Below are 25,544 nucleotides of genomic sequence, written 5' to 3' on the forward strand. Positions count from 1 at the left end.
AAGGCGTTCTGGGTTTCCTAGGGATGTTGGCCTGTGGTCAAAGAACATGCAGTGAAGGTGCTAGTCAGTTACAGCCCTGCAGCAAAAGAGATCTCTGGTTTTTAAATCATGTGATTCTTTATCGCCACAGGTCTACTAATCTGCAACTGTCCTTGCAGCCCATTCTCCCTCCGTCGTTCCACTCTAGCTTCCTTCGTTGGTCCTCACTCTGACAACTCACAGTCGTACAGTGCAGTCTGTACTTTCCTGGGAGTAAGGCCTGCTGAGTAGACTTCAGTATGATTCTGAGTAGACCTGCTTAGGAATACGTGGCTAATTTCTTAAGCATCTTGTGCAGCCTTCTTTCTCCAGGTCCTGGCTTTTGCTTTCCTAGGCTAAAGTTGCTTTTACACATCCTTTTTGTGAGCTCTTCTGCTCTCTAGACAGCTAGAGACATTAGAGCTACTCAGCCCATGAAGGACTTTGTGGCATATTTGCATAAATTTACATAGTTTATGCAGGTAAGAGCATACAGCTTTCTTTGTCACAGAAGTTGTGCGACTTTGGTGTACTGACGTGTTTAACAAATTTAGAGTCCAGTGGCACCTTTAAGACCAACAAAGTTTTATTCAAGGTATGATCTTTCGTGTGCACGCACACTTCGGATACGTTGGAAGGAAGGTAAGATTCAAACTTATAGACTGGCTGAACAGCAAATTAACATGTAACATGATGAAGATGTTTTAAAATATGCAAAGACAAAACTAAATAACAACCTGGATCTGACTTGTGTTTAGTCACACGGGTCTGCTAAAAGTACAGTTTTGTGGAATTTGAAAGGCTCACACGTTGTAGCAGAAACTTTTGTAACTCTTTCATGTGTGTCTGTGTTCATGTGTGTGTGCATGCACACAGGGAGGGAGCAGGTGGAGCTATGGTCTCCAGCCATAACAATAAACTTACTTCTGTGGAATTTGTCACCCTTGTAATATAAACCTTTTCTAATTACTTTTTAAAATAAACGTTACCTTGAATTTTCACCATCTCCTGTATGTGTGTGTGAAAAAAAATCACAAAAAAACCAAACTTGAGAATGTACTGCTGTAAGGCTCTTATTTTGAATAACCTCTGCAGAAGCACTGGGACAGAGTTTGCCTTTTTCCAACATCCTTCAGTGGCACAGTGGAAACTGGCCTGGCATAGTCTGTCAGAAAAAGGCAAAGCCAGGTTTATAGTTTCAGGTGAGCCTTGAAAATTGGGAAGATCCAGGACTGCTGCTTCTGCAGTCTGGAATGGGCATCTGGCCAACAGGGAGGTGTAAGCCTCAGCTAAGCAGGGTTGTCCTGGAGTGTGAGTTGTGTTAGAACCAGAGAACTAAGGTCCATGGGGAGCAAATCTGATGTTTCCGTGGCAGCTGTCAAAAAGTCCAGGATCTTTCTGTTGGTTTCCCATCAGGTGATGGCTGTTTGTGGTTACTGCCAAACAGGTTCTCCCAGCCACCCAACTCAAAGCTAGAATGTCTGTGTATTCCTGTCTGCTTGTCTTTAGTAGAGACAGGGAAGCACTTTTAACTGGCTTCCTCTGGTGCTGCTTTCCCGCACAAGGAACAGCAAGTTGCTGGGAACATCTGTAGTTGTTTGGAAACCAGGGGTCATTTGTGGGAAGCAGCCGGGTCTGTGACTGTGGCTTGCCTGCAAGGTTTATTAGTTATTGTACAGAGAATCGGTATTTGAACCCCTGCCTCCCTTAAACGGTTGCAGTTGACCTGTTGCTTCAGAATGGCTGCTGAGATTATGTCCAGGCAGGAGCTGGGTGTGTGTGTTTGTGAAAAGGAGAAGAGCTCTCAGTGTGTTGACTCACACCTCCCTCACCCCCTAGTAGAACCTGTTCGAACATTAGTGTCTTCTTCCTTTTCTCCTTCTCCACCTTTCCCTGGCTCATACTTTTCCTACCCTGATCTTTATAGAAAGAATAACCGGAGGATTCCAGTAGCAAGAAGCAGGGCCTTTATGATCATAGCCCCTTGGTTATGGAGCAGTCTCTTGTCAAGCTTTTGTGTTTACCATCTTCCTGGCGGTTAGGAAGGGCTGAGGCTTGTTGGTTCTGCAAAACTTTTGGTAAGTTGATGCTTATGTGTAGCTTTCTTTATATTGGTGTTATAGTGCTTCCTGCCTTGCCCTGGATAGCCCAGGCTAGCCGGATCCTAATTGATCTTGCAAACAAAGCCGCCTTGGCCCTGATTAGTACTTGAATGGGAGACCAGGGTTGCTCCACAAAGGTAGGCAATGGCAAACTACTTCTGTTTATCTCTTGCCTTATAGGACAGCCCTAGTGATTTCTCTCTCTTTTTTTTTGCCATCAGGTTGCAACTGACTTATGGCAACCCCATCGGGTTTTTGAGGCAAGAAACATTCAGAGGTGGTTTGCCATTGCCCGATTTCTAGTGTGCTGGAACTGATTGGTTCTCATACTAATGCCTGTAGTTTTGTTGAAAGCAGACAGAGGTGTGTTGTAAATGATTTAAATTGCATACCCATGGCTGTTGTTTTCATTGGAGGCTTGCCAGTGCTGAAGCCTGAGTACCTTTCCAGAGGCGTTCATGAGGATTCTGAGTCTAGTTTTGATGGCAGCTGCTTTATGGTCTAAGTCTGTAATGTCAGCGTTTCCATTAGGAATCCAGGGTCAGTGGGTGTGTATGGAATCCCAAGAGCTAGTAAGACCATGGGAATTGAAAAGGTCTAATAGAAACTGAGGCGTGGGGTTCATAAGCTGTAAATCTCAAGGCAGCTTTCAGCCTGGGAAAATGTTGACAGTTCCTGGAAGAAGACTACCTTGAGGTTTACAGCTCTGGAAACCCATTGCTTCAGTTTCTGTTAGGTCAGCTGGATTTCCAAGAATTCTTTGGGCTTGCTGTTTGCCCTCTGACCCCGGCTGCTGATAGAAAACTACATCCTCAGCTCTGAGTTCTGGTCAAAACCACTCCCCTGTCCAAAGATCTGACTGGATGCTAAATCTTGGTGGAATGTGCTCTTGGTTACCCCTACTTTAATTTCAGTCTGGTTTGACAGCATTGCATGTTTCCAGACTTTTATCCTTTTTTGGCAACATCCTGAGGAAAGAACAAGCTGTGCAGGTTCTGTTTGATGCATCCTCATTTGCAAGTGGATGCCTGTGGGTTTCTGTCATGAAGACAAAGCTATATGTGTAGCTTGGGTAGGTTGCCTGCTTCTAGTATGTCCTGTGTACCCACACAGTTGGGGCTCTTATTTTTGCTGTTTGCCTGGACCATAATCAATGATCAGCTGTAGAATAAGGACAGCCAAATAGAGCAGGGCTTCTTCAAATGCTCGTTAATATCCCACTTCCTTCAAGGAGCTTAGAATGACTTACATTGTTTCTTCCCCTGCCACTTTATCCTCCAAAAGCCCTGTGCAGTAGGCATATAAATAGTGACTGGCCCACATCACCCAGCAAGCTTCCATGGCAGGATCTTTCAGCCTAAGCTACCTCAGAGGATTGTTGTGAGGATAAAATGGAGGACAGGAGACTAATGTAAGCTGCTTTGGGGAGAAAGGTGGAGTGTAAAAGAGTTCAGTGGATGACAAGAAGAGAAAGAAGCAGGGAAGGGTGAGGATATGTGGGCTGCCAGCAGATGAGAAAGAAGAAATAGTGTGGGGAAGAGGATACAGGGGCAATGAAGTGACCCACACAACTCCTTGAGGGTTCCTGGCTTATCTGTATATCTAATTTCCCAGTGTGGCCCCTATCTCTGGATCTCTAAATCTGCAGATAGGGAGCACACTTATCCCAAACAGGCTTTTCTGCAAACTTGGGGGACCCCTTAGGTTTACAGAAAAATCTGAAAAGTTAAAAACAACAACATTGGAGGGTTTAAATCCCCCCCCCCCAAACAAAAAAGTGTTGTCTGTGCATGTGAGCAGCTGGAAAAGGGGCCTGGCAGTTGCTGTGGCAACAGATCCAGAGGAGTTAGCCATGTTAGTCTTTTGCTGCAAAATAGTAAAAAGCCCAGTAGCACCTTTGAGACTAACCCACTTTATTGCAGCATAAGCTTTCGAGAAACACAGCTCTCTTCATCAGATGCATGGCGGGCAGGGGAAGGAAGTCTCATCTGGCTCGCGTGGAGCTGCTCCGAGTGAGCCACGGTGGTGGTGGTGGTGGAAGCCTCAGCAGGCCAGCTCCGTGCAAGCCATCGAGAGCGGGGAGGGAAGAAGGAAGCCTTGGCTGGCTCACCTGGGGCTACTCTGAGTGAGCTGCAGAGGGTGGGGTGGGGTGGGGGGCTCGCTTGGTGCAGCTCTAGGCGGAGAGCAGGGGGGAAGCAGCTTTGGCTGGCTTGGCCAGAGCTGTTCGGGGTGAGCTGCAGAGAGTGGTGGGTGGGTGAGGGGAAGGCAGCAGGCCTGGCAGCGGCTGCAGGGGAGTCCGGGGGCCACACTGGGTCCGGCAAGGAAGTGTGGGGATGGAAATGGGGTTCCCCCCTGCAAGTCTTGCAGGCCCTCACTTGTATCTTCTATTTGTCAGTGGCTATTTCACAAATTATCAAAGGTATGCCCAATTTTGCCTTTGAACTTTCTCTCCCCATTCACCCAATTCTTCCTGGCCTCACAGCTCCTTTGTATGAGAGTTATGACTCAACTTGTGGTTCCCATTCTACAGTTTAGGAACCACGCGCATACAGGAAATAAGCACAGGTGTGCCTAGAGGTGGCAGGTTTTATGCTTACTTCCTCTCTGGGCAGCTCAGTAGAATTCCAGCATCACAGCTTTTTCCACCCAACCCAGTATGAAAACAAAAAGGCCTTGTCTGGCAGCCCCTGAAATCCTGACAGATTGTCTAGCCTGTTCATGGAAGTACACAAAGGCCCGTTCAGGTGGCATTGGGAGTCTCAAGCAGTTGGCTCCGCTCCAGACATGTAGCGAGGGTCTTGGATTGAAGTTTCCCAAGCCTTGCAGGCTCAGCTGACAGACTGAGAAAGAGAGGATCAAACCCTCATGCTGCTTTATCGGCAATGGGAGCTGGCATAATCTGGAAACTGGGATTCATTGCCTAAGTGCCCCTCAGTCATTTTAGGTGTGAATATCAGTGGCAGGTCGATAGGGGCTGTGGTCAAACGGGGACCTGCCGTCAGCCCTGGGAGACTGAGCAGCCGTTCTGTGGCTCGCAAGCCCCTGCTTTTGCCTTCCCACCCTGCCTGGTGGGGCTATTTCCCTTTGTTACACGCTGCTACCACTCACTGGATTGACACCGCCTTCCTAGAGGGACAGTGAGACTCCTCTGGCTGATTCCCCAACCTTGGGAAGTTGGTACCACTATCTTTGCCCTGGATAGTTGGCAACCTTCCGATTTGGGCCCATTTGGGTTCCTTTTGCTTCTAGTAACGTGCCTCCCTTTTGCTTCTGGTAACGTGCTGAGCAGGGAGAACTAGGTGGTCAAGGCACACCAGGTCTTAGAATTCCAAAAAGAAGATTTATTTTAACTATGTACAAGTTAAGCACAGAAAATAAACAAGAGCATATTAACACAACCTGGGCAGAAAATAAATATGATTTAAAACGCCACTCCTCTGTCCCCTACACACCCTCACTATCTCTGGAGGTTGTGGAGAAACCCCAGCCGTTCACCGGACTGGTAACTGGTACTGTTGCCCTCCTGGCTGTCCACCACCGTTTATAGGGGCCTGGATGCCCTGGAGTTTGAGGCAACAGGAGCCCCCAGCTGTCTGCTCCCTTGAAGTTGCGGTCCACGCTGAACCAAAAGCTGAAGACCAGGCTGAAGACTGAACTCCGCCCTCAGGAACCAAAGCCTTTATCTCCCTGGCTCCGCCCCTGGGGTGTGTCCAAGTTTCCCCGCTCTTTTTACCTAGTGCTTCTGGGAAATGTAGGCAAGCAAATGAAGTCCCAATCAACCTGGTGAGGGTTAGCCCTGCAGGCCTCTGTCCGGAACTACAGGCCACTTACCCTTATGGGGAACCATTTTAAACACCAACTACAGACAGCATCCCTCTTACACACCCAGGTAAATGCCATTTCATTACAGGGGCTATACTGTGAATAGTGTCTGATCTCACACATTGTTCCTGTGTATCCATACCTTACGGTCATTGACTGGCTTATAAGTGTGGCTATAGTTTGAACCAGGCAAATGCTAAAAGACCAGCAAATTCTGGCTCTTCCCACTGACTTGTTTTGGATTTGAGCAAAGGGCTGTTTAGCCCCTTTCCATATGAACAGAAACAGGCTTGGGAAGAGCAACTGCCCCTCTCTGTTACAAGCTGAATCTAGACAGCTAGTTTGGTGTAGTGGTTAAGGACAGCAGCGGACTCTAATCTGGAGAATCGGGTTTGATTTGCCACTCCTGTTCATGCAACTGCTGGGTGACCTTGGGTCAGTCAAAGTTCCCTGAGAGCTGTTCTCTCAAGAGCAGTTCTCTCAGAGCTCTCTCAGCCTACCTATCTCATAGGGTGTCTGTTGTGGGGAGGGCAAGGGAAGCAGATTGTAAACAGCTCTGAGACTCTGAGTGAAGGGTGGGGTATGAATCCAATCTCCTCCTCCTCCTCTTCAGTGTGCATACACCAAGACCCAGGCAAATTGGGAGTTAGCGGTTGAAGCATAGTGGAAGAGCAGTAATAGAATCTCTGTTGTTAGCTGGGGGGGAGGCAGTGGGGATTAAAGCACTTTTGCAGTTGCACTGCAGTGAGTAGAGGGCTCTGTGAAAACTGCTGTTGCTCTCGCATGAAACGAAAGGAATTAAAGAGCTCTTTTTCAGTGACCTTGCTTAAACAGGAGCTGCTTTCCATTCGGGTAAATAATGTAATAGGGAATTTGGGGGGATTATGCTGTTGGCTGGCTTGAGTCCCTATTAGGCTACACTTAGCAGACATAGTGGCAGGCTAAAGTTAAGAGAGTGGCCATTAGGGTGGGACATTGGACTGAAAATTCATCTAGCAGCAGTCGGTGCACAGTGCACTCTTATTTTGTTCAGGCTTCGCTTATCATTCATAATCAAATTTATACCCCGCCCTCCCCACAAAGCAGGCTCAGGGCTGCTTCCAACAATACAACAATACAAGATAAAAGCATAAATAGTACAGAATTAAAACACAACAATTAAAATAATGCATTACAAATGTTACAAAGTACTGGCGGCAGATAAGATAAACCAATGAAATGTATTCAAATAAAGTGCTTCGATGTTATTCCACATAGATGTTTGAATGTTATATTGCTCATTCTTGAGGCAGCTGCTGATGTCAACATTACGGGCCGTGCATTAAGACGACGGCGGCGGCCCCTAGTTATATGCTTGTAAAAGGTCCCGCAGGGCCCTGATCTCTTCCAGGAGCTCATTCCACCAGGTAGGGGCCGCCAGCGACAAGGCCCAGGCCCTAGTAGCAGCTAGCCTGGCCTCCCTCGTGCCAGGGAGGGTCAACTGATTTTGAGACCCAGACCGTAGTGCTCTCTGGGGTATATATGGGGAAAGGCGGTCCCGTAGGTATGTTGGACCTCGGCCATGTAGGGCTTTAAAGCTAAGAACCAGCACTTTGAAGCAGATTAGGTATACTATTGGCAATCATTGCAGTGTACTCAGCACAGCCTGGATGTGCTCCCATCTAGGGAGACCCATCAACAGCCTGGCCGCGGCATTCTGCACTAGCTGCAGCTTCCAGATCCGTGACAAAGGCAGCCCCATGTAGAGAGTGTTACAGTAGTCTAGTCTCGAGGTAACCTTCGCGTGGATCACTGTAGCCAGGTCAGCACGGTCAAGGAAGGGAACCAACTGCCTAATCAGCCTCAGATAGAAGGCCGACTTGGCAGTGGCGGCTACCTGGGCCTCCATGGTAAGGAAGGAATCCAGGAGCACTCCCAAACTCCGAACCTCTGACGCTGGGACCAATGAGGCCCCTACAAAGGTCGGGAGTGGGATCCCCAACCCCGAACCACCCTGACCCAGGTACAGGACCTCCATCTTTGCTGGATTCAGCTTCAGCCAACTCAGTCTGAGCCACCCAGCCACGGCCTGCAAAGCACCATCCAGATCATCTGGTCCGGAGTCCGACTGGCTGCCTAACATCAGATAGAGCTGGGTGTCATCAGCGTACTGGTGACATCCCAGCCCATACCTCCGGGCAATCTGGGCAAGGGGGCGCATGTGGATGTTAAATAACATCGGGGACAGCACAGCCCCCTGAGGCACACTACACTCAAGCGGGTGCCTCCTGGACTGCTGTTCCCCTAGCGCCACCCTTTGTCCCCAACCTTGAAGAAAGGAGGCAAACCATTGCAAGGCAAGCCCCCTAATCCCCACGTTGGCGAGGCGGTGGACTAGTAACTGGTGGTCGACCGTGTCAAATGCGGCCGACCGATCTAACAACAACAGCACTGCTGTTCCGTCTCGATCCTGATGTCTCCGGAGATCGTCAGTCAGAGCGACCAGCACTGTCTCCGTCCCATGACCCGGACGGAAGCCGGACTGGAAGAGATCTAACACTGAAGCGTCATCCAGAAAACCCTGCAGCTGTATCGCTACCGCCCTCTCAATCAGTTTGCCCAAATAGGGCAAATTGGAGACCGACCGGTAGTTAGCCAATTCGGCCGGATCTAGAGATGGTTTTTTCAAGAGAGGGCAGACCATCGCTTCTTTGAGGGCCCCAGGGAATTGCCCCTCTAAGAGGGACTTGTTGATAATCTCCCTTAGGGCACCTCGAAACCCCTCATGGCCAGATTTAATAAGCCAGGAGGGGCACAGATCAAGACTGCAAGAGGTTGGGCACACAGCTGCAAGCAAGCTGTCAACTTCCTCCAGGCTGAGAGGGCTGAAGCAATCCAGAATCGAACCCAAAGACGTGCAATGGGCCTCAAGCTCACTCACTGTATCAAGTGTGGTGGGGAGGTCGCACCAAGACTTTATTCGCAAAATAGCGCACAAAAGCCTCAAAGCCAATGTCCAATTCACTAGCATTTGGTCTGCCCTGTGGCAGAGCTGTTATTGACTGAATCGTCCTAAATAATTGGGCTGGGCGAGAGCTAGCAGACGCAATCGCTGCCACATAGAAAACCTTCTTTGCGGCTTTGACCACTATCTCATAGGCTTTCATAAACGTCCTATAAGATTATCTTGTTGTTTCGTCTCGAGTTCAACACCACCGTCTCTCTAGCCGTCTAAGCTCCCACTTCATCAGCCGTAACTCCTGGGTATTCCAAAGAGCCAGCTTAGTGTGGGGGCGTAGAGGGCGCCGTGGAGCGATCTTGTTCATGACAGTGGAGAGCTGGCTATTCCAGTCCTCCACAAGCTCATCCAACGAGCCGCCAGGGGGCATCGGATCCCGCAGAGCCATCTGGAGCCGCACTGGGTCCATTTGGCTCTGTGGGCAAGCCAAAATACACTCACCACCTAAACAGGGTCGGGGTGGTACATACAGGCGGGCCCCCAGGGCATGGTGGTCCGACCATGGAACTGCCAAAGCAGTAACCTGGTCCACTGTAACCCCCGCCGTGAAGATCAAATTGAGCGTGTGCCCTGCCTGGTGTGTGGGGGTCGTTATATATTGGGAGAGTCCCAGTGCTGCCATGGACGACACCAGATCTGTTGCCTGAATGGAGATCGCGTCATCGGCATGGACATTGAAATCACCCAAGACAATCAGTCTAGGGTGTTCCAGTGCCCAGCCTGCTACGGCCTCCATCAGTGACGGCAAGCTATTAGCCGGTGCGTTAGGCGGCTGGTACACCAGCCAAATCGCCAAACTCCCAGACCCGCCCCGCAGACTCAATGCCCGTGATCCTCGGAGGCAGAAGCGCCCTAAAGGAGTAAGCCTGCATGATGAATAGAGCCACTCCCCCCGCCCGCCACTAGTCCGAGATTGGTGAAGGACCAAGAACCCAGGAGGGGCGAGTTGGGAGAGAGCCACTGTCTCACCTTCCCTCACCCAGATCTCCGTCATGCACGCCAGGTCCACATTCTGCTGTTGCAAGAAGTCCCTAAGGACTATGGTCTTATTATTTATGGACCTGGCATTACACAACACCAATGTCGGAGAGGGGTTAAAAGTCCTAGCCCCACTGCCAACATCCCTCGGGATGGGACGCAGGCTGGAAGAGGGCCGAGCTTTCCCATTTCTCCGCCCTTTTCGCTTTAATGCAGGAGTGCATTAAAGCCTCCTTAAGTTTGTCCAATGCACACTGGCATGTGTCATAAACTGTGGACAAAACGAGGCTGCCATACAGAAAGGGTAGCCAGTCTCAGCCCTGAAAATTCTTGACTTACTGCTTTGTTAACCTCCCTTGCTGAAGGGAGACAGGTAAAAATGCAAATTTTGTACTTTTATGGATACACAGGAGACTCCATATCATACGGCTGCTGAGTGCTTGTACTTGAGGCAAGAATGGCAAAGCATTGCCACTGTGTCTGCAAAACCTTGTAGGCAGGGCTTGGCTTATTCCTTTCGTCTGCTGGCATGCTGAATGGAATCTGGTGTAGAATTGTGTAATGGAAAAATTTCTGCAGAGGTTTTTTAGTACACATCTGCAGGAGGCTTAAGAAAATAACAGTGGAAGACCTGTGAATTTCCAGTTCCCTATATAATACTCAGAGGGGGTATTGTAACCTGCATTTTTCACTGAGGCTCAAGGCAGATTGATTACATTTCCCCCCCTTTCGTTGCTCTGCAATCAGTATAGATAATTGAATGAGCCGTGTATCAGGCCTAGAAGTACAAAATTGAATGACAGTGCGAACAACAAAGATAAACAATGAATAATGCAATAGAACTAGGTATAGAAGGCTAAATGCTAATACCAGTGACAAAATCTCCATGCCATCATAGTGGGAGCAATGCAGACTGTGCATTTACAAAGGTACAAGACAATGCTGTTCCACTCCTATATGAAGGCTATCTTTTGAGCTGTTCTGTTCTGCCACAGATCAGTTCCATTACAAGAATGTGGTGTGGAACATTTCTATTTTGCACCTTTTGCAGAATGATAACACTGTGGGAGCTTTCCTGATTTAAAGTACATTATGACTGGCCTGAGCTGGGGGCCTGAATTCTTAACTCCTTTGGTCTTTGAGAGCCAGTTTGGTGTAGTGGTTAAATTTGTGGACTCTAATCTGGGAGAACCGGGTTCGATTCCCCATTCCTCCACTTGCAGCTGCTGGATGACCTTGAACAAGCCATAGTTTTGTCAGACCTGTTCTCTCAAGGACAGTTCTGGAAAGAGCTGTCTCAGCCCCACCTACCTCACAGGGTGTCTGTTGTGGGGAGGGGAAGGGGAAGGAGATTGTAAGCCGCTCTGAGACTCTGAGTGAAGGGTGGGATATAAATCTAATCTCTTCTTCTTTCAGCTGATACTGTCTTCCAAGTGAGAAAAAGATTTTAGGTAGCAGTACTGGGAACAATCAAAATATCACATAATAGTAAGCCAGTTGTTTTTCTCCTAGAAAAACTACATAACCGGGTCAGGTAGAAGTGATTTCTGGGGTGGAAAGTATTGTCAGAGGAATGATTCAGGTCGCAGTGCTCCACTTGAAATTTCTCTACCTAACTTTCAGCAGGTTCATATGGTGTCCTGCCCCCATTTTATGTACTTGTGTTCATATAAGAGGTATTTTGGGCAGGATTGAATGACATGGGATACTGGAGCTTGTGGCTCACAGCCCTTGGCAGAATACTCTACCCAAGTGCAGTTGTAACCCATGCAAGCTGGGCATCATCAAAGAAAAGCTTCTGTGTGAAATCAAGGGTCACATGGTTTGCTGCTGGCATTTGGGCACAAAGATGCTTTGCCTTGTTTAGAAGAAGGCCATGAGGCACTGGGCATACTTGGTTAAGTCTGTCTTCTTCTTTAGGCTGTCCTGTGACTTGTTTCTCAGAGTGCTTCAGTGTTTAGATCTGGTTCTTCACTGCAGCCTGTGTGCTGACCTCCTTTCTGCTGCTGCCCTGTTTTAGGAGAGGCTGAGAGAAGAGGAAGTGGACTGTGGCTTTGCTTTTCAGCTCCAGCAAGTCCATAAATGCACACTTCAGGCAGAGAAAGTGGGAGCTGGCTGCCAGCTCCAAGCCAGACACGTTCATTCTGTCTGCTTTCTTTCCTCCTCTGCCTTTGGATCCCACAGCCTTGGCCTGAAACTGGTTCACAAACAGCAAACTGGAAGTGCTAGCTTGACAGTGGGATGCCTTAAGCAGGAGTTCACCTTGTCCCAGCTGTCTGCCTGAACAGAGCTCCCCTTCCTTTGTGCAGTGGGCCTTGCTGCTGAAAACTGGTGAAGTTCAGGCATATTTCAGTTCGTGGTCTTTAATGTGACAACAGTGTGTGGCATTGGCAGGCCTTGAGGAAAAGTGGGCTGGCTGAAGCCTTGAGCCATGGAAGTCCTGAGACTCTGTATCTGTACAGTGGACTAATACCAGTCTTATTCTAAGTGTGGCTTCTCTCAAGGAACTTCAGGGGTTGTAGTTTGGCAAGGATACTGAAAATTATTAGGGTCCCACGTGCACGTGACCTGTCCCCCCCAAGTCCTAGAGTTTCCTAGGTTGAGAGGATTGCTGTTAAGCACGAAAAATATACTCTAAATATTTAGCAGAATATTATGGCTTCATATGCAGCTTTCCCATTCTGGGTTGTAAACAGGTAAAGAGAGTCATGGGGATGCCTGATTCATGGCAGCGTGGGGGATGCCTGATTCTTGGCAGCGTGGAAAATATACTGATTAAATAAAACCGCTCAGAGCCCTCAGGGGGTGAGCGGTATACAAATGGAAGGATAAATAAATAAATATGAAGATCAGAGCATAGGTGAAGGTTAATCTGAGTGACAAAGCCAGACCTTTTCAAAACTGGAAACTCTAATTGATTTTATGATTTGTACATGCTGCCTGTTTATCTTACGTTTCTATTTGTCATTTTGCATGTAGAAACGGTGCTTTATGGAAGCCTTCTGAAGTGTTCAGCACGGTCGATTATGATCTCCTGATCCACTGCCTTGCTGACATAGCCCTTCAGTGGCTTACCTTGTTCCTCTATGGTTGGGGACAGAGGGTGGCGCTCGGTGAGAAAGTGCCCTCTAGATACCCCAGAATGAGGGGTCCCTCAGAGGGCACTTAACATCTATACATGCCCCCTTGCCCAGCTGCCTTGGAGTTTTGGGTGTGGGTGTCACCAATATGCTGATGACACCCAGTTGTATCTGCTTTTGGACGGCCACCCGGATGTTGCCCCAAAAAATCTGGCCACAGGTTTGGAGGCTGTGGTGGGAATGTTAAAAAAGAGCAGGCTGAAATGGAATCCAACAAAGACGGAGATTCTGTGGCTGGGAGGAGGGGCTTCAGGGCTTGGGTTCAGTTTACCGGCTCCTGACAGGGCACCATTAACACCCGTGCAGTCTGTCAGGAGCCTGTGGTATGATCTTGGATATGATCCCTTAATATGGAGGCCCAGGTCACACACACAGCCAGACTGGCATTTTTCCATCTATGCCAAGTGCTCCGACCTAGCCACAGTAATCCATGCAAGGGTCACCTCCAGGCTAGACTACTATAACTCGCTCTATGCTGGCCTGCCCTTGAGACTGACCCGGAAACTCCAACTGATCCAGAATGCGGCAGCACATCCTAACAGGACTATGCATATTTGACCTGTGCTGCGCCAGCTGCACTGGCTTCCAGTGGAGCACTGAGTCAAGTTCAAGGTTCTGGTTCTGACCGTCAAGGCCTTGAGCAGTGTGGGACCAACGTATCTGCGGGATTGCCTCCTCTGTTACATCCCCGGGAGAGCATTACGTTGCTAGTGGTCCCTGGCCCCAGAGAGATCTGGCTGTCCTTAGCCAGGGCCAGGGCTTTTTCAACCCTGGCCCCAACCTGGTGGCACTCTCTGCCCAATAACATCCGGGCCGTGCGGGATCTTATGCAATTCCACAGGGCCTGTAAGGCAGAGATGTTCTGCCAGGCATTCGGTTACACATCATGGCTGGCACCCTACTTGGACCCCTGTTCGTTATACAGCTTACTCCCCCCCCCAAACATGTAAAGCACCCACAGACCAGACATGGGAGGGAGCTACAAAATTTTCGCCACTTGTTTAAATTACTGTATGTTGTTGGACTTGTTTTATGCTTTTAGAACTCTGTACATCGCCTAGAGCCCCACAACTGTGGGGATAGGCAATTAATAAATGGAATTAAATAAATGAAAATAAATTTTAAAAGTCTGATTTAGCCTTTCCTGGGTTGGGGGGCTGCAGGGAACCTGAGTGGGCTTCTTAAGCATTGTGTTGCCTGTTTGTATCCTAATTCCTGTAATCAGATGGTATAAAAGTTCTCAGGTGCACATTCTTTAAATTCCTTAAGGGCCTGTTTTGTTTTTTCTACGGCTGGTCCCACTTAATAGTACAGGCTGTCTGGGTATGTGAGGGGAGTGCCATACACAGAAACTTTTAGAAGGTGCTGTGAGGCTTTTTTATTCACCAGAGCTTTTAATGGATTTGTTCACAGATCTCCTGACATCCATCCTATCTAGTTTTATGTTCAGCCTTCTGTCTGTCTTGCCACTGTCATTCGGACACACCTGTCCCCAGTTTAAAGGTAAAGGTTCCCTTGCTCGAAAGCCAGTCGAATCCGATTCTAGGGTTGCGGTGCTCATCTCCGTTTCAAAGCCGAAGAGCCAGCGCTGTCCGAAGACATTTCCGTGGTCATGTGGCTGGAATGACTAAACACCAAGGCGCATGGAACGCTGTTACCTTCCCACCAAAGTGGTCCCTATTTATCTACTTGCAATTTCTTGCTTTCGAACTGCTAGGTTGGCAGGAGCTGGAACTAGAGACGGGAGCTCACTCCATCCTGCGGCAACTCGGGTCACAAACTGCTGAACTACCGATCTTCCACAGCCTGCAGTTCAGCATCTTAACCACTTGAGCCACCGCAGCTCCAGGTCCCCAGTTTAGAAATGTGCAAATTGTGTGTTGGGTCACATGAGTATGCTGTGAGAAACTAAGGGCTCCTATGAATGTCCCGTTCCTACCTACAGAGGGACCTGCCCATTGCATCTCTGCACGATGTTCATCCCTTGTTTTCTTCTGGTCAGTTTGCTGTGTTAGCTGTGATCGTGTCAGTTGCTCCCAGTGCTTGTCCTCTGAGGCTGTCAGTTGCATTTCTGTATGAGTTACTGTTATGAACCGACTTCATTCAACCCTGTTCATTTTTATTTTCTCTGAAAGTAACCCTTTTCAGATAATTGTAAGGTTTGCTTTTAAAGAATTAGGAAAAAAGTTTATCTCGTCTATCACAAGTTTGGGCCACACTGCCTAGGCATTTTGTACACTTACTAGTATTCTGTGCTACTTGGGTGGATGTGCATGTACCTTTTACAAGTGCAGTGTAGAATCTTGGAAGGCTGAAGTCACAGGCTGACGTAACTGGGGACTGTTAAACTATGAGGAAGAGGAAGCAGTGTGCCTCACTGCCAACGATGTGTGGCTTTTTAAGAAATGAAAATATTGTTATTAATGGTGGCGAAGGGGAGAAAAAAGATTACCCATTACAAAAAAATTTAAAACCCACAAAATAAGGGGGGAAAGTTAACCTTATTGTTCCAGGACATATTATAAACAAAGGCCATTTTCCCATGAACGTATCAGCCCTTCTATTATCTTGGTTTGTAATTACATTTTGATATGTCGCTTTAGATACAAGAGCAATTTTCATACTCTCATAATTCAGTCATTAATATGGGGAACCACAGAGGATTTCTAACAGAATGTTATGCCGTGTCTTGGAGCAGTTAACAAGCTCATGATAAGCTTTGTATCTGAGGTAGGTGTGCAGTATTTAACCTAACACAATAAAGCAGCCACAAGATCAAATGGTAAATCATGGCTGTGGCTCAATAGCAGAACATCTGCTTTGCACGCAGAAGGTCCCAGTTCAACCCCTGGCCTGTTAATGTAGAAGGACCAGGCAGTAGGTGAGGTGAAAGACCTGCCAGAGACTCTGGAGAGCTGCTGCCAGTCTGAAGTAGACAATACTGACCCTGATGGACCAAGGGTCTGGTTTTTCGTGTATATGTGTATCAATTCCAAAACAAGCTAACATATCTGGTTCCAAAATTTTTAGAACACTTCCAGGGAATATGTGACTAGAGTTGGACAAATTAATTATATCGGGTGTCAAACATAAGGCCCAGAGGCCAGAACCGGCCAGGGTTCTTACCCAGCCCACAAGCAACTGGTATGTACAGAAACATAAGGTGCTTTTATGGTATCCCTTGGAATGCCCGCTTTTATGGTATCCCTTGGGAAAAACCCTAGTCTTGCGTGTGATTAAATACATTTATTAGGGCTTTTGTGGGCTCCCCGGTAAATCAGTTGCTTTCACTGCTAGAAGTCAATTGCTTTTGTTTGTATTTTGAGTTTTAAAAAATTGGTAATTGGGTTTACCTGTGTCCTTTATAAAGCTTATATCTCCAGTACCTGGCATTACATTTTATGGAGCACATGGCCCAGCCCGACAAAGTGACATTAATGTCAGATCTGGCCCTCGTCACAAATGAGTTTGATGCCTCCGAATTACATGAAATGAAAAACAAACATTATTTGTACAGGAATCCAGCCTTTCCCCCAAAGCATTACTAGTTTAAAGGAAGATGGTAATTCCCATTTTAGTAAATTGGCCTGTTAATCTTCTTCCTAGGCTCGAGGAGGTGCCGCTGGACAAACTAAGGCAGAGGGAATCTAAGTGGCTGGATATGCTGAACAACTGGGACAAATGGATGGCTAAGAAGCATAAAAAGGTGAGCCACTCCTCCAGTGCCTGGCCGCTGCCACCACCCTTCTTTCCTACTTGGGCCTGGCAGAAGTGGGCGCAGAAGGCATTGGTGACATTCTGGTCTCTAAGGCCATTTATGGGCATTCTTTCTGCTCAAGATTTTCTGTGTATGTTAGCTTTAGTGCTTGTTACATGGTGCCCTGAGGTACAGAAGTGCTACAGCAGAAGTGTTGGGAAGGCAGGTACCAGTGTGACTGCAAGATGCTGTCAGTCAAGACTTGACTAGCTAGTGCAGGTCAGGAACTTTTAACTAAGACCCACTTGATGCGATCTTAAGCTGCAAAGCCCAGGTCAGACACGTGTTCATATGTCTGAAATAAGTCTCCTTTACAGGGTCAAGTGCTGGGTGTGTATGAGGTCTTCTGTGTTGCTTTCGAGCCACCTACGAGAGTGCCACTCAGTTGACTTTCATGCATTCTTTTTCTCTATGTGAAATAACAGTGGCAGAAATTAGAAGGATCCTTTACCCTGGTCTCTCCTTTCCCCCCAGGTTATTCTGAATCTGAATGGCAGCTCACTTCTGAGACCACATAAAAGTTCTTTGCCTGCTTGTAGCAGCTACTCTTCATTGGAAGCAGTTTAGTCTGAATTTTTCTGCAGGGTTCCTCTGGGCTAGTAGTTGGTGGCTTCTGTCCTCCCCTCTCACATGCCAGTTGGGTTCTCTCTGTAATGGCCTGCCACCCAGATGCAGCCCATCTTGTTGCTTCAGGGCAACCATTTTGACCACCAGTTGCAAACTGTTCCCTTGAATGGGCTCTCCTGAGAGGCAGTCTTCAGGGCTTTAGCCCAGTCCTTCCTCTTCACTAGCCTGATTCTGGCAGTGTCATGGCACTTGCTTATACACTGCCCCCAGCGTGAGGCTGCCTCCTTCCCTAGAGCAGCTGTAGGTTGAGACAGGTGACTGCAGCTTGCAGGAATGCCCAGGAGGGTTTTGTGGAGTGTTCCCTGGGTTAAACTGGGCTTTCTGGAGGAGCTGCCAGTGCTATATTTTACGGCAGTGTGGGACTGTAACTGCTTTATTGTAGATTCTTTCAGTTCAGTTGCCTTAAGCTGAGTTTCTCCATCCCACATAGTATACCAGCACCCAATGGCAAGATAGGCTGATTTAAGTCACATTTAAAATTGCCACCTAAAAGGGGAAAAAATCAAATTTTCGATTATACATGCATTTCCTGAGCAATACTGTATTGTGTGTTTGCTGTAACAATTCAGACTCATTAGTTTAAAATCAATAAGCTCTCAACCAAGAAGTGTAATCTAAAACCTATGGTCCTAGAGCACATAAACTGTTTGTTCTGTGCAATTATATCGGCTTAGAGACAAGGAGGGCAAATGTGAATTTCATTTTGGAGCACTAATGGCTTTTGGCTTTTAAAAATCTCGCTTAGAGTCCTTGTATGTGCACAAATTTGGGTGCTGATTGATGGCAGAGTGCCCAGAGACTCCTGGAAGAGAGGGTGGTCATTGCTGGGCAAAGTTGTCTTCACGAGATGGAGGGTACATGTTGCTGAATGAAGAATCAATTTTGGAATTTGCTGAAATAGATATAATTGGTCACTGAATATAAAGTGGAAAAGTTAGCCTTAATCTAATGTGTTTGTGGGGAAGACGTTGTGAGTTTTGAGAAGAATGTAGAAAGTAACATGCCCATGTTTAAATTTCACTTTAAACCAAGTGCTACAGTATTTCTTCTGCAATCTGTGCTGGTTGTTCAAAAGGTAGTTTGAGCAGTCAAACAGGCAGTGCAGTCCTACTGCTCCCATCTCTAGCAGACTTCCTGCTGCCAACCTTCTCATCAGGGTGGGGTTCTGAGCTTGCTTCGTGTTGCCTTTTCTGCATGCTTCCACAAACGCCTGCTTGCTTTGATCTAAATCAGCTGCTCTGCAGATCTTGCTGCAGATTGTTGTGTCTGTGGCTGAGACTTGGAAAGGAATCCAGACAGCCTCTCAGCAGTGATCATTATCCTGAAACAACAGTGGTTCCATATACTGGCTGGGGGATTCTAGGGTGTCCTCTTTATTTATTCTAAGCCCATTTACACTGTCTGGCTGTCCTGAGATGACAACCTTTGAATGTGACCTGTGAAGCTGCATTATACTGAATTAGACCATTGGTCCATCATGGTCAGTACTGCCTAATCAGACGCACCAGGGATTGAGCCTGGAACACTCAGAATGGAACGGAATGGAAAGAAGATGTTCTACCACTGAGCCACAGACCCTGATTTCAGCCTCTGATTTCAGCTGTACAAGCAAAAGCCTGCTATCCATTGCCAAGATGGTGACCTGTCCGTCCATATGGAGATGAATAATGGCACTTGCTACAGTAGTTTTGATTACCTCAATAATCTTTAGAATAGTTCCCCTATATGGTAGAGCAGTATTCTCCTGGGTGTACAATAAGAAAGGTTTGCCTTAGACCTACTGTATATATGCAAGGACTTCCTGGTTCATTCTTTGGTCTCTTGGCTGCTGTACTTCCCTTACTCGTGTGATTAAAGGCTATGAACAGTAGTAGGGCTGTCTCTGGTTCTGGGTAGATGTCACTGTATGGTTCTATAATTGTGACTTGTGAATGGTGCAAGACAATTGGCAGAGGGGAAATGACCATAAAATTATGCTTAAATTCTTTCCAGTTCTTGTTTTGGGGTGTCTTTCCTACTTACCATGGAAAAATTGATTAACTACAACAACATAAGCATAGCTATACTAGGCAGGTTTAGTCTGATCACCAGATAGCCCACTGTTGCCTTAACTCCATAATAGCAAGATAGCTTAAATGTATAGTGTGTCAGATGCCTAGTTACCAAGGAGTTTGCTCTGTTGAGAATTTTTGGGCTGTGCTTTGTCTACCTCATAGTGCTTCTTAACTTATTAGTTTTAAACAGATTACTAAAATAGAAAACTAGACTACATTTGAATAGCTACATTTTTTTTGGCTATGCTCTTCTCCCTCTTCCCCTTCCACCATTGCAAAGATGGATCTGGAATCCGTATACCTCTTAACCCATGGGAGCTGTGGGTCAGTTCCGTTCAGGGTATCACAAGCAGAATCCAGTCAGGCTCCTCCTACCTCTGTTTCCTTCCTGTCTGTGAAGTCACTGGGCAACATAACATTGTACAGTCAGTATTCTGGAGACTCCTGGCTCTTCTGTCCCCGGTAGCTCCCCCCCTCCCCCCCCCCCGATGTGAGGCACTATCTGCTGAGAGTTCCTTATGCACAGCCCTGTTTGAGGTGGATGGGAATGGAGGTTAAACTGTAAAGAGCAGAAGCTAAAAGCCAGAGCACAGGCTGGAGCACAGGATGATTGATCTGAAAATAGCCACAATCTCTTTGGCTTCACTAAAGCAGACGGTAGTATGCCATTCTGAACTTCATGAGGAAGCAGAGGTGAATGGCGGGGGGGGGGGGATCTGACCCGCAGTAATGTAGAGTCTATTTTAATCAATTTTACACACAGAATCTTCCTCAATTAAAAAAACCTCCAAAGCAGTTGGGGTGTGGAACGGCTGCAGAGTGGTACAAGCAAGGGGTTTTCCTCCTGGTTATCAGCAAATCAAGGATGAGAACCTTCAGATGTTCACCTGACTTCCGCTGAAGCCTCTTGTTTCAGTAAGGAGTAAGGAGAGCCTGGCGTGATGTGGTCCATGGGGTCATGAAGAGTCGGACTCGACTGTGCGACTGAACAACAACAAAAAAAGGAGAGTTCAAGTTACCGAGGGGTCTCCAGAAAGGAAGTGCTTTTTTGGGGATGCTTAGGGTTAAATAATAGGGGTTTGATTAAAAGTATCATTTTTCTTGCCTTCTGCACCTTGGTGAAACTCCTTCTGTGTTAGAGATGGCCAGATTCTGCAGCCTGAGCAAATAAAGCATGTTTGCATAATTCTGCTTTTTACTAGGGATGGGTGCAATGTGTTGAAGTCTTTTCCTGAAGACCTCCATTTTGGTTTGAGATTTCACAGATGCAAAATGGATCTTCGGCTTGGAGAGAGAGAATATCCCTAGGCCCTTTCACAGCAGGAAGCCAGTCATGTATGTGACCTGCCTTTAGTTGACTTCCTAGGGTGAGCCAAACCTGGATGTTTCTCCTGCAGCCCATACACCAGAGACCTCCCAACCATCTAGTTACCTGCAGGCTTTCCGTTCCCTCAGAGCATGGTGTACCTTGCTGCCTTCTGTCGCTTTAGCACCAGAAGTAACCTTTTAGGTTGCCCGGCAGGAGTCAACTGTGGGAGGGTGGAAGCTTGCCTTCAAAACTGTCTTTGATGTTAGTAGCAAACATTGCCATTCCCACAGACCAGAAGGGGGAGGGGAGGTGGCTGTCTTCTGTAGGCTCTGGCTGACATGGACTGTCGAAATAAGCCCTGCCTTAGCTGAGACTGCTGACTCCTCAGTCTGCTCTGGACCTTAACATCTCTTTTATGCTCTTCTAGCTATCGCTGATGCTTTGAGTGTAGCATCAGCCGGATTTTATTCTCCCTTAGCATTCCTGGCCCCACTGAATTCACAAAGGGTCTCTGTTAGAATTGCTTGCAGTGGAGCTAGTTTGGGCTTGCAAGCTACTCAGTGCATCCAGCAGCAGCCAGATGAAGATATTTCAGGGAAGTTTTAAAGTACAGTGTGCTAAAGGCATGAGATTTAGCTAGGCAAAATGCCAGGAGATCCGGGATGAGATCCTCCCAGTGTTCTCAAATAGAAATAGCTGCAAAGGGACCAGTCTAGATCAGGCCTCTATGTGACTGCTATTTCTGCTTGAAAATGTTGATCATGATGTCTTATTTGGCTAAGCACATGCATATTGGGAGTATCCGAAACGATTTGGTGGCTCCTGCATAGCTGTCAATTCCCCTTTGTTCCAGGAATTCTTTTTTAAAAAATACTCAGTTATATATCCTTCTATTTGACTGAAAGAATTGCCTGAAAGAATTGCAATGCACTCAATAAATAAAGTGCTCTTAAGGCCTCTGTGGACACTGCTCATCTCAGGGAAAATCCCCACAGAACAACAGACTAATCAATGTTTTCTTTGTAACAGACAAGATAATTTCCCTTGGGAAGAACAAACAAGCTCAAAATACAGGCATGGTGTTTTTAAATAACACTTTCATATATATTGCTCTCATGGATTAGTGGACCTCTGGCACCAATACGTGATGAAGAAAGAAACTTTTTGAAATTAATATTTCAAAAGCTGAAATGATTACTGATCATCTTCCTGCAACTACACAACTTTATATACTTAAACAGATGATCCAGCCCTGGCAGGTCCTGACTAGCTTGGCTTTCTATCATGCAGAAAGTTCTCTGTGCCTCTAGTAATTAGTGGCTGTTGCTTTTCTGTCTTTTCCTGCTCTGCAGCATCTCCAGATGAGTCCACTTGAACAGTGTGCACTTTGCAAGATAGGTACAAGCCATTGTTTTTTAAATTCAAGAATGGATGTCCCCTTTCTGTTAATTTCAAACATTCTGCCTGCATTCTGCCTCCAGGGGGTTTGTGTATTAGTTCTGCTATTTGCTCTGGTTTGCAGGTGTCAGTTTATATAGATGGGCATTGTCTCATATGTTTTAGCAAGGTATTGGTAGCTAAATTGTGGCAGAACAGCCATCTGTTAAAAAAAATTAATTAAGAGCTCGTTCCAGGGTAGTCTCAATGCACTCAAGTTGTTCAAATAATTGCATGAAGATTTTCTTGGGTCTTGGGGAAAGAGGAATTTGAGGGGTAGTCCTCATAACTGTTGAAATCAATCACTGGTGGTCTGGGTGTATGAGCATAAGGGTGAGGAAGGCAAAGTCAAACCCCTGTCGCAGGCACATATGTCCAGCTGCTGGGAACCTCTTCCCCATTGTGCACATGGCTGTGGTACAGCTGTCTAAGAAATGTCTCTTGAATGTTCAGTTGTTGGTCTCCCTTCTACCAAGGTGAGGATTCTGTCGGGAAGACCCATGGAATTGATCCTGTTTACATAGATGAAGTATTCCTATATGGCACGATGTCACATTAAAGCAGAGGAGTGCCTATATGTCCTTGGGGAGTGGGGTAGTTCCTTATTGTAGTGGCTACCTCATCCCATTTTTATCTTAAGCCAGGAAACCCAAATTCCAGCAAATAGAAGGTGCTATGGTTCAGTAGTAGTAGTAGTAGTAGAGCATCTCCTTTGTTATGTCAAAGGAAACAGATTTTTAAAACTGTTCAGAGACCTGTTAAGTCAGTGATGAATAAAGCTTGGTTCCTGTGCATTATATCAAATGCATCTGGAACCTGTGTGTGCACTTGCTTCACAACGAGATATCCTCTAAAATAATGCCTTTGGTGCACTTGGTGCTTTTCAAGTTAAAAGAAGCAAAAGATAAGTCATTGCTAACAAAGAGCTTAAAATATTAAGGTTATATGGCAATTGAGTGGGGAAGAGGTAATAGTAATAAGGGAGGAAAGTAAGCAGATGTTATAGCTGGGGTCGAAAGCTAAGGTTAAGTCAAAGGCATTTGTCCATCTGCTCTTTTTGTTCAGCCAGAGGTGTGGGAGGGAACAAGGTGGACTGAGGTTTCTTCTGGGCACAGTACGTCATGCTCACTGTGGGAGAAGGAAGCTGTGAAGCTCTTGCATTTTAATGTTGATTTTCTGCCTCTTCAGATCCGGCTGAGATGCCAGAAGGGGATCCCACCATCTTTGCGGGGTCGGGCATGGCAGTACCTCTCAGGAGCCAAAGTCAAGTTGGATCAGAATCCTGGCAAGTTTGATGTAAGACCCAGAGTGGAACTGGAGGAAACTCTGTGCTCTCAGTACAAGGGTGTGGATCACTCAGTGACTGTAAGCTCAGGATACTTGAAAAGTACTATTTCACAAAACATGGAGTTAGTTTTTAGAGTTCACTAGGACAAGATGTGGTTATCAAGGGCTTGGAAGTTTCTCATGTTCTTTAAGGTTGGGAATCCACCACCAAGGTAGACAGCTCCTGGTAAAATATAGCTAATTCCTCGTAAGACTGCAGCATCCATGGATTTGAACCTCACTTTTGCACTGGGTACCCTTCTGCTGTAGGTGCCATAGAATGAGCTCTCTCTGTATCTGTGGGCCCCAGTGGAATCTTGACTGCAACTATTTTAGTTCATAACACTCCTCTAACCCCATGCCTGTTTATCAGTCCCATGCCTCATTGTGCTTCTAGTCTAAGGCTCAGTCTGCACATGAAGCAGAATGAGGTGGTAGAATGGACTGCACCAGTCTGGAGGTAGGAGATGACAGTTTTTCATGTCGCTTTGGTAAAAATTCCCTTGTAGACTCCTAGAACCTTTCTCCCTGATGTGTGAGTTCTGTGTTTGTAATGAGCTTTTTAACATGTGAAAGAGTTATTTCCCTTTGGTCATCTGAAGTCCAGTTCTGCCATTTCAGTTCCAGATGTGTAGATGCAGAGTATGTCTCCAGTAAGTACTATAGAACTTCTGTGCTGTAGCTAGTACAAACAGCCATTGGACCTGTAATGATGGTGGTCAGTTTATGATTCACCATGTCTGCTTGTTGTCTGACAGTAGACGTCTGGAGGGCACAGTGCAAACTTTGGAGTCAGTCATTCCCTCCAATGCACTTTGCTTGTATATCTTTGTTTACATGAAGTATCTTTCTCTTACTTTGGGGATAATGTTAGCTTCACATTTGCTTTTTTCAGGAATGTAGTCATCTCTGTGCTTCTGAGTGGGTTCTCCATTAGTGATCTCTGTGCTTCTGAAATCCAAACTCCATTGTGAACTCTCTCTCTCTCATTTGAGAGTCTTTTATAGTCTGCAAACTGCTGTGCTTAAGAGTCTGTAGAAGTCAACTGTGGTGCCCATTTTAATCTTGTCCTTCCAAAGGAGAATGTTGTGGAGGGTTTTAGGTATAGAAGTTACTGTCCTTGCGACTTGGTATTTCTCTTGCTATTCTAGAAGTAGAACTCTGAAAACCCCTGCAGTAATTATTCTGTCTTTTCACAGGAGTTAGATGTGGCCCCAGGGGATCCCAAGTGGCTGGATGTAATTGAACGTGATCTCCATAGGCAGTTTCCATTCCATGAAATGTTTGCTTTCCGTGGAGGCCATGGGTAAGCTGGATGGTTCTGCTCTGCTTTTGTGTCTTTGTGTGTTAGTAGAACTTCAGGGCTCTATCTAAGCTGAAATCACAATTGATTCCTGTTTTAGAAGCCGTCATGTAGCACACCATGCACTCTCCTGCAGAATTCTATTCTATCTCCCTTGGTGGCCTGGTGACAAAGCACCAGGCATGCTTCAAAGAGTTTTGTCTTTAGGTGTTTGTTGCTGATTACCGAGTGTTGCACTGCATTGGCTTTGTGCAAATGCCACTCTTAGCACAATGGCTTGCTGGTGGGAACTAAGAAAGGTGTATTCAGCGGATGATAGGCACCTGGCAGGTTTCCCTAAGCCTGTCTTGTGCATGAAGAGCTCCTAGGTCTGTACATGTCTGAGAATGTTGGGGGGAGATACACATAAGAACACAGTTTTCTTGCTATTCAGAGAATGAATTGACATGATCTGCTGCCTTCAGGATTGCATTTATGTAGCTCTCCTGCTTCATTTGAGTCTCAAATTGCAGGTTTTTATTAATTTCATTTTTTTTGAGGGGGAGCATCTACATGACCTTGTCACCAATTGTCTTCCCATCATTCACTTCCATAGTTTCCCTGGCTTCATTTTGTTCTTTTCAAAACTAGCTTCGGGCTGATCTTTCTGGAAAGATTGTAATCCAGAATTGTT

General features: G+C 46.6%; 1 protein-coding gene across 1 annotated transcript in view; it reads left to right on the forward strand.

Annotated features, from left to right (window-relative positions):
- The window catches only part of TBC1D10A (TBC1 domain family member 10A), a 49,181-nt gene that overhangs the window by 9,671 nt on the left and 13,966 nt on the right, over positions 1-25,544 (forward strand). Inside the window, exons 2-4 of the mRNA XM_015425326.1 lie at positions 16,665-16,764; positions 23,431-23,538; positions 24,768-24,874. Coding sequence (XP_015280812.1) covers positions 16,665-16,764; positions 23,431-23,538; positions 24,768-24,874 — 315 coding nt within the window. The remainder of the gene's footprint in view (positions 1-16,664; positions 16,765-23,430; positions 23,539-24,767; positions 24,875-25,544) is intronic.

Source organism: Gekko japonicus, unplaced genomic scaffold (genome assembly GCF_001447785.1).
Source record: "Gekko japonicus isolate JY-2015 unplaced genomic scaffold, Gekko_japonicus_V1.1 scaffold135, whole genome shotgun sequence".
Classification (NCBI taxonomy): domain Eukaryota; kingdom Metazoa; phylum Chordata; class Lepidosauria; order Squamata; family Gekkonidae; genus Gekko; species Gekko japonicus.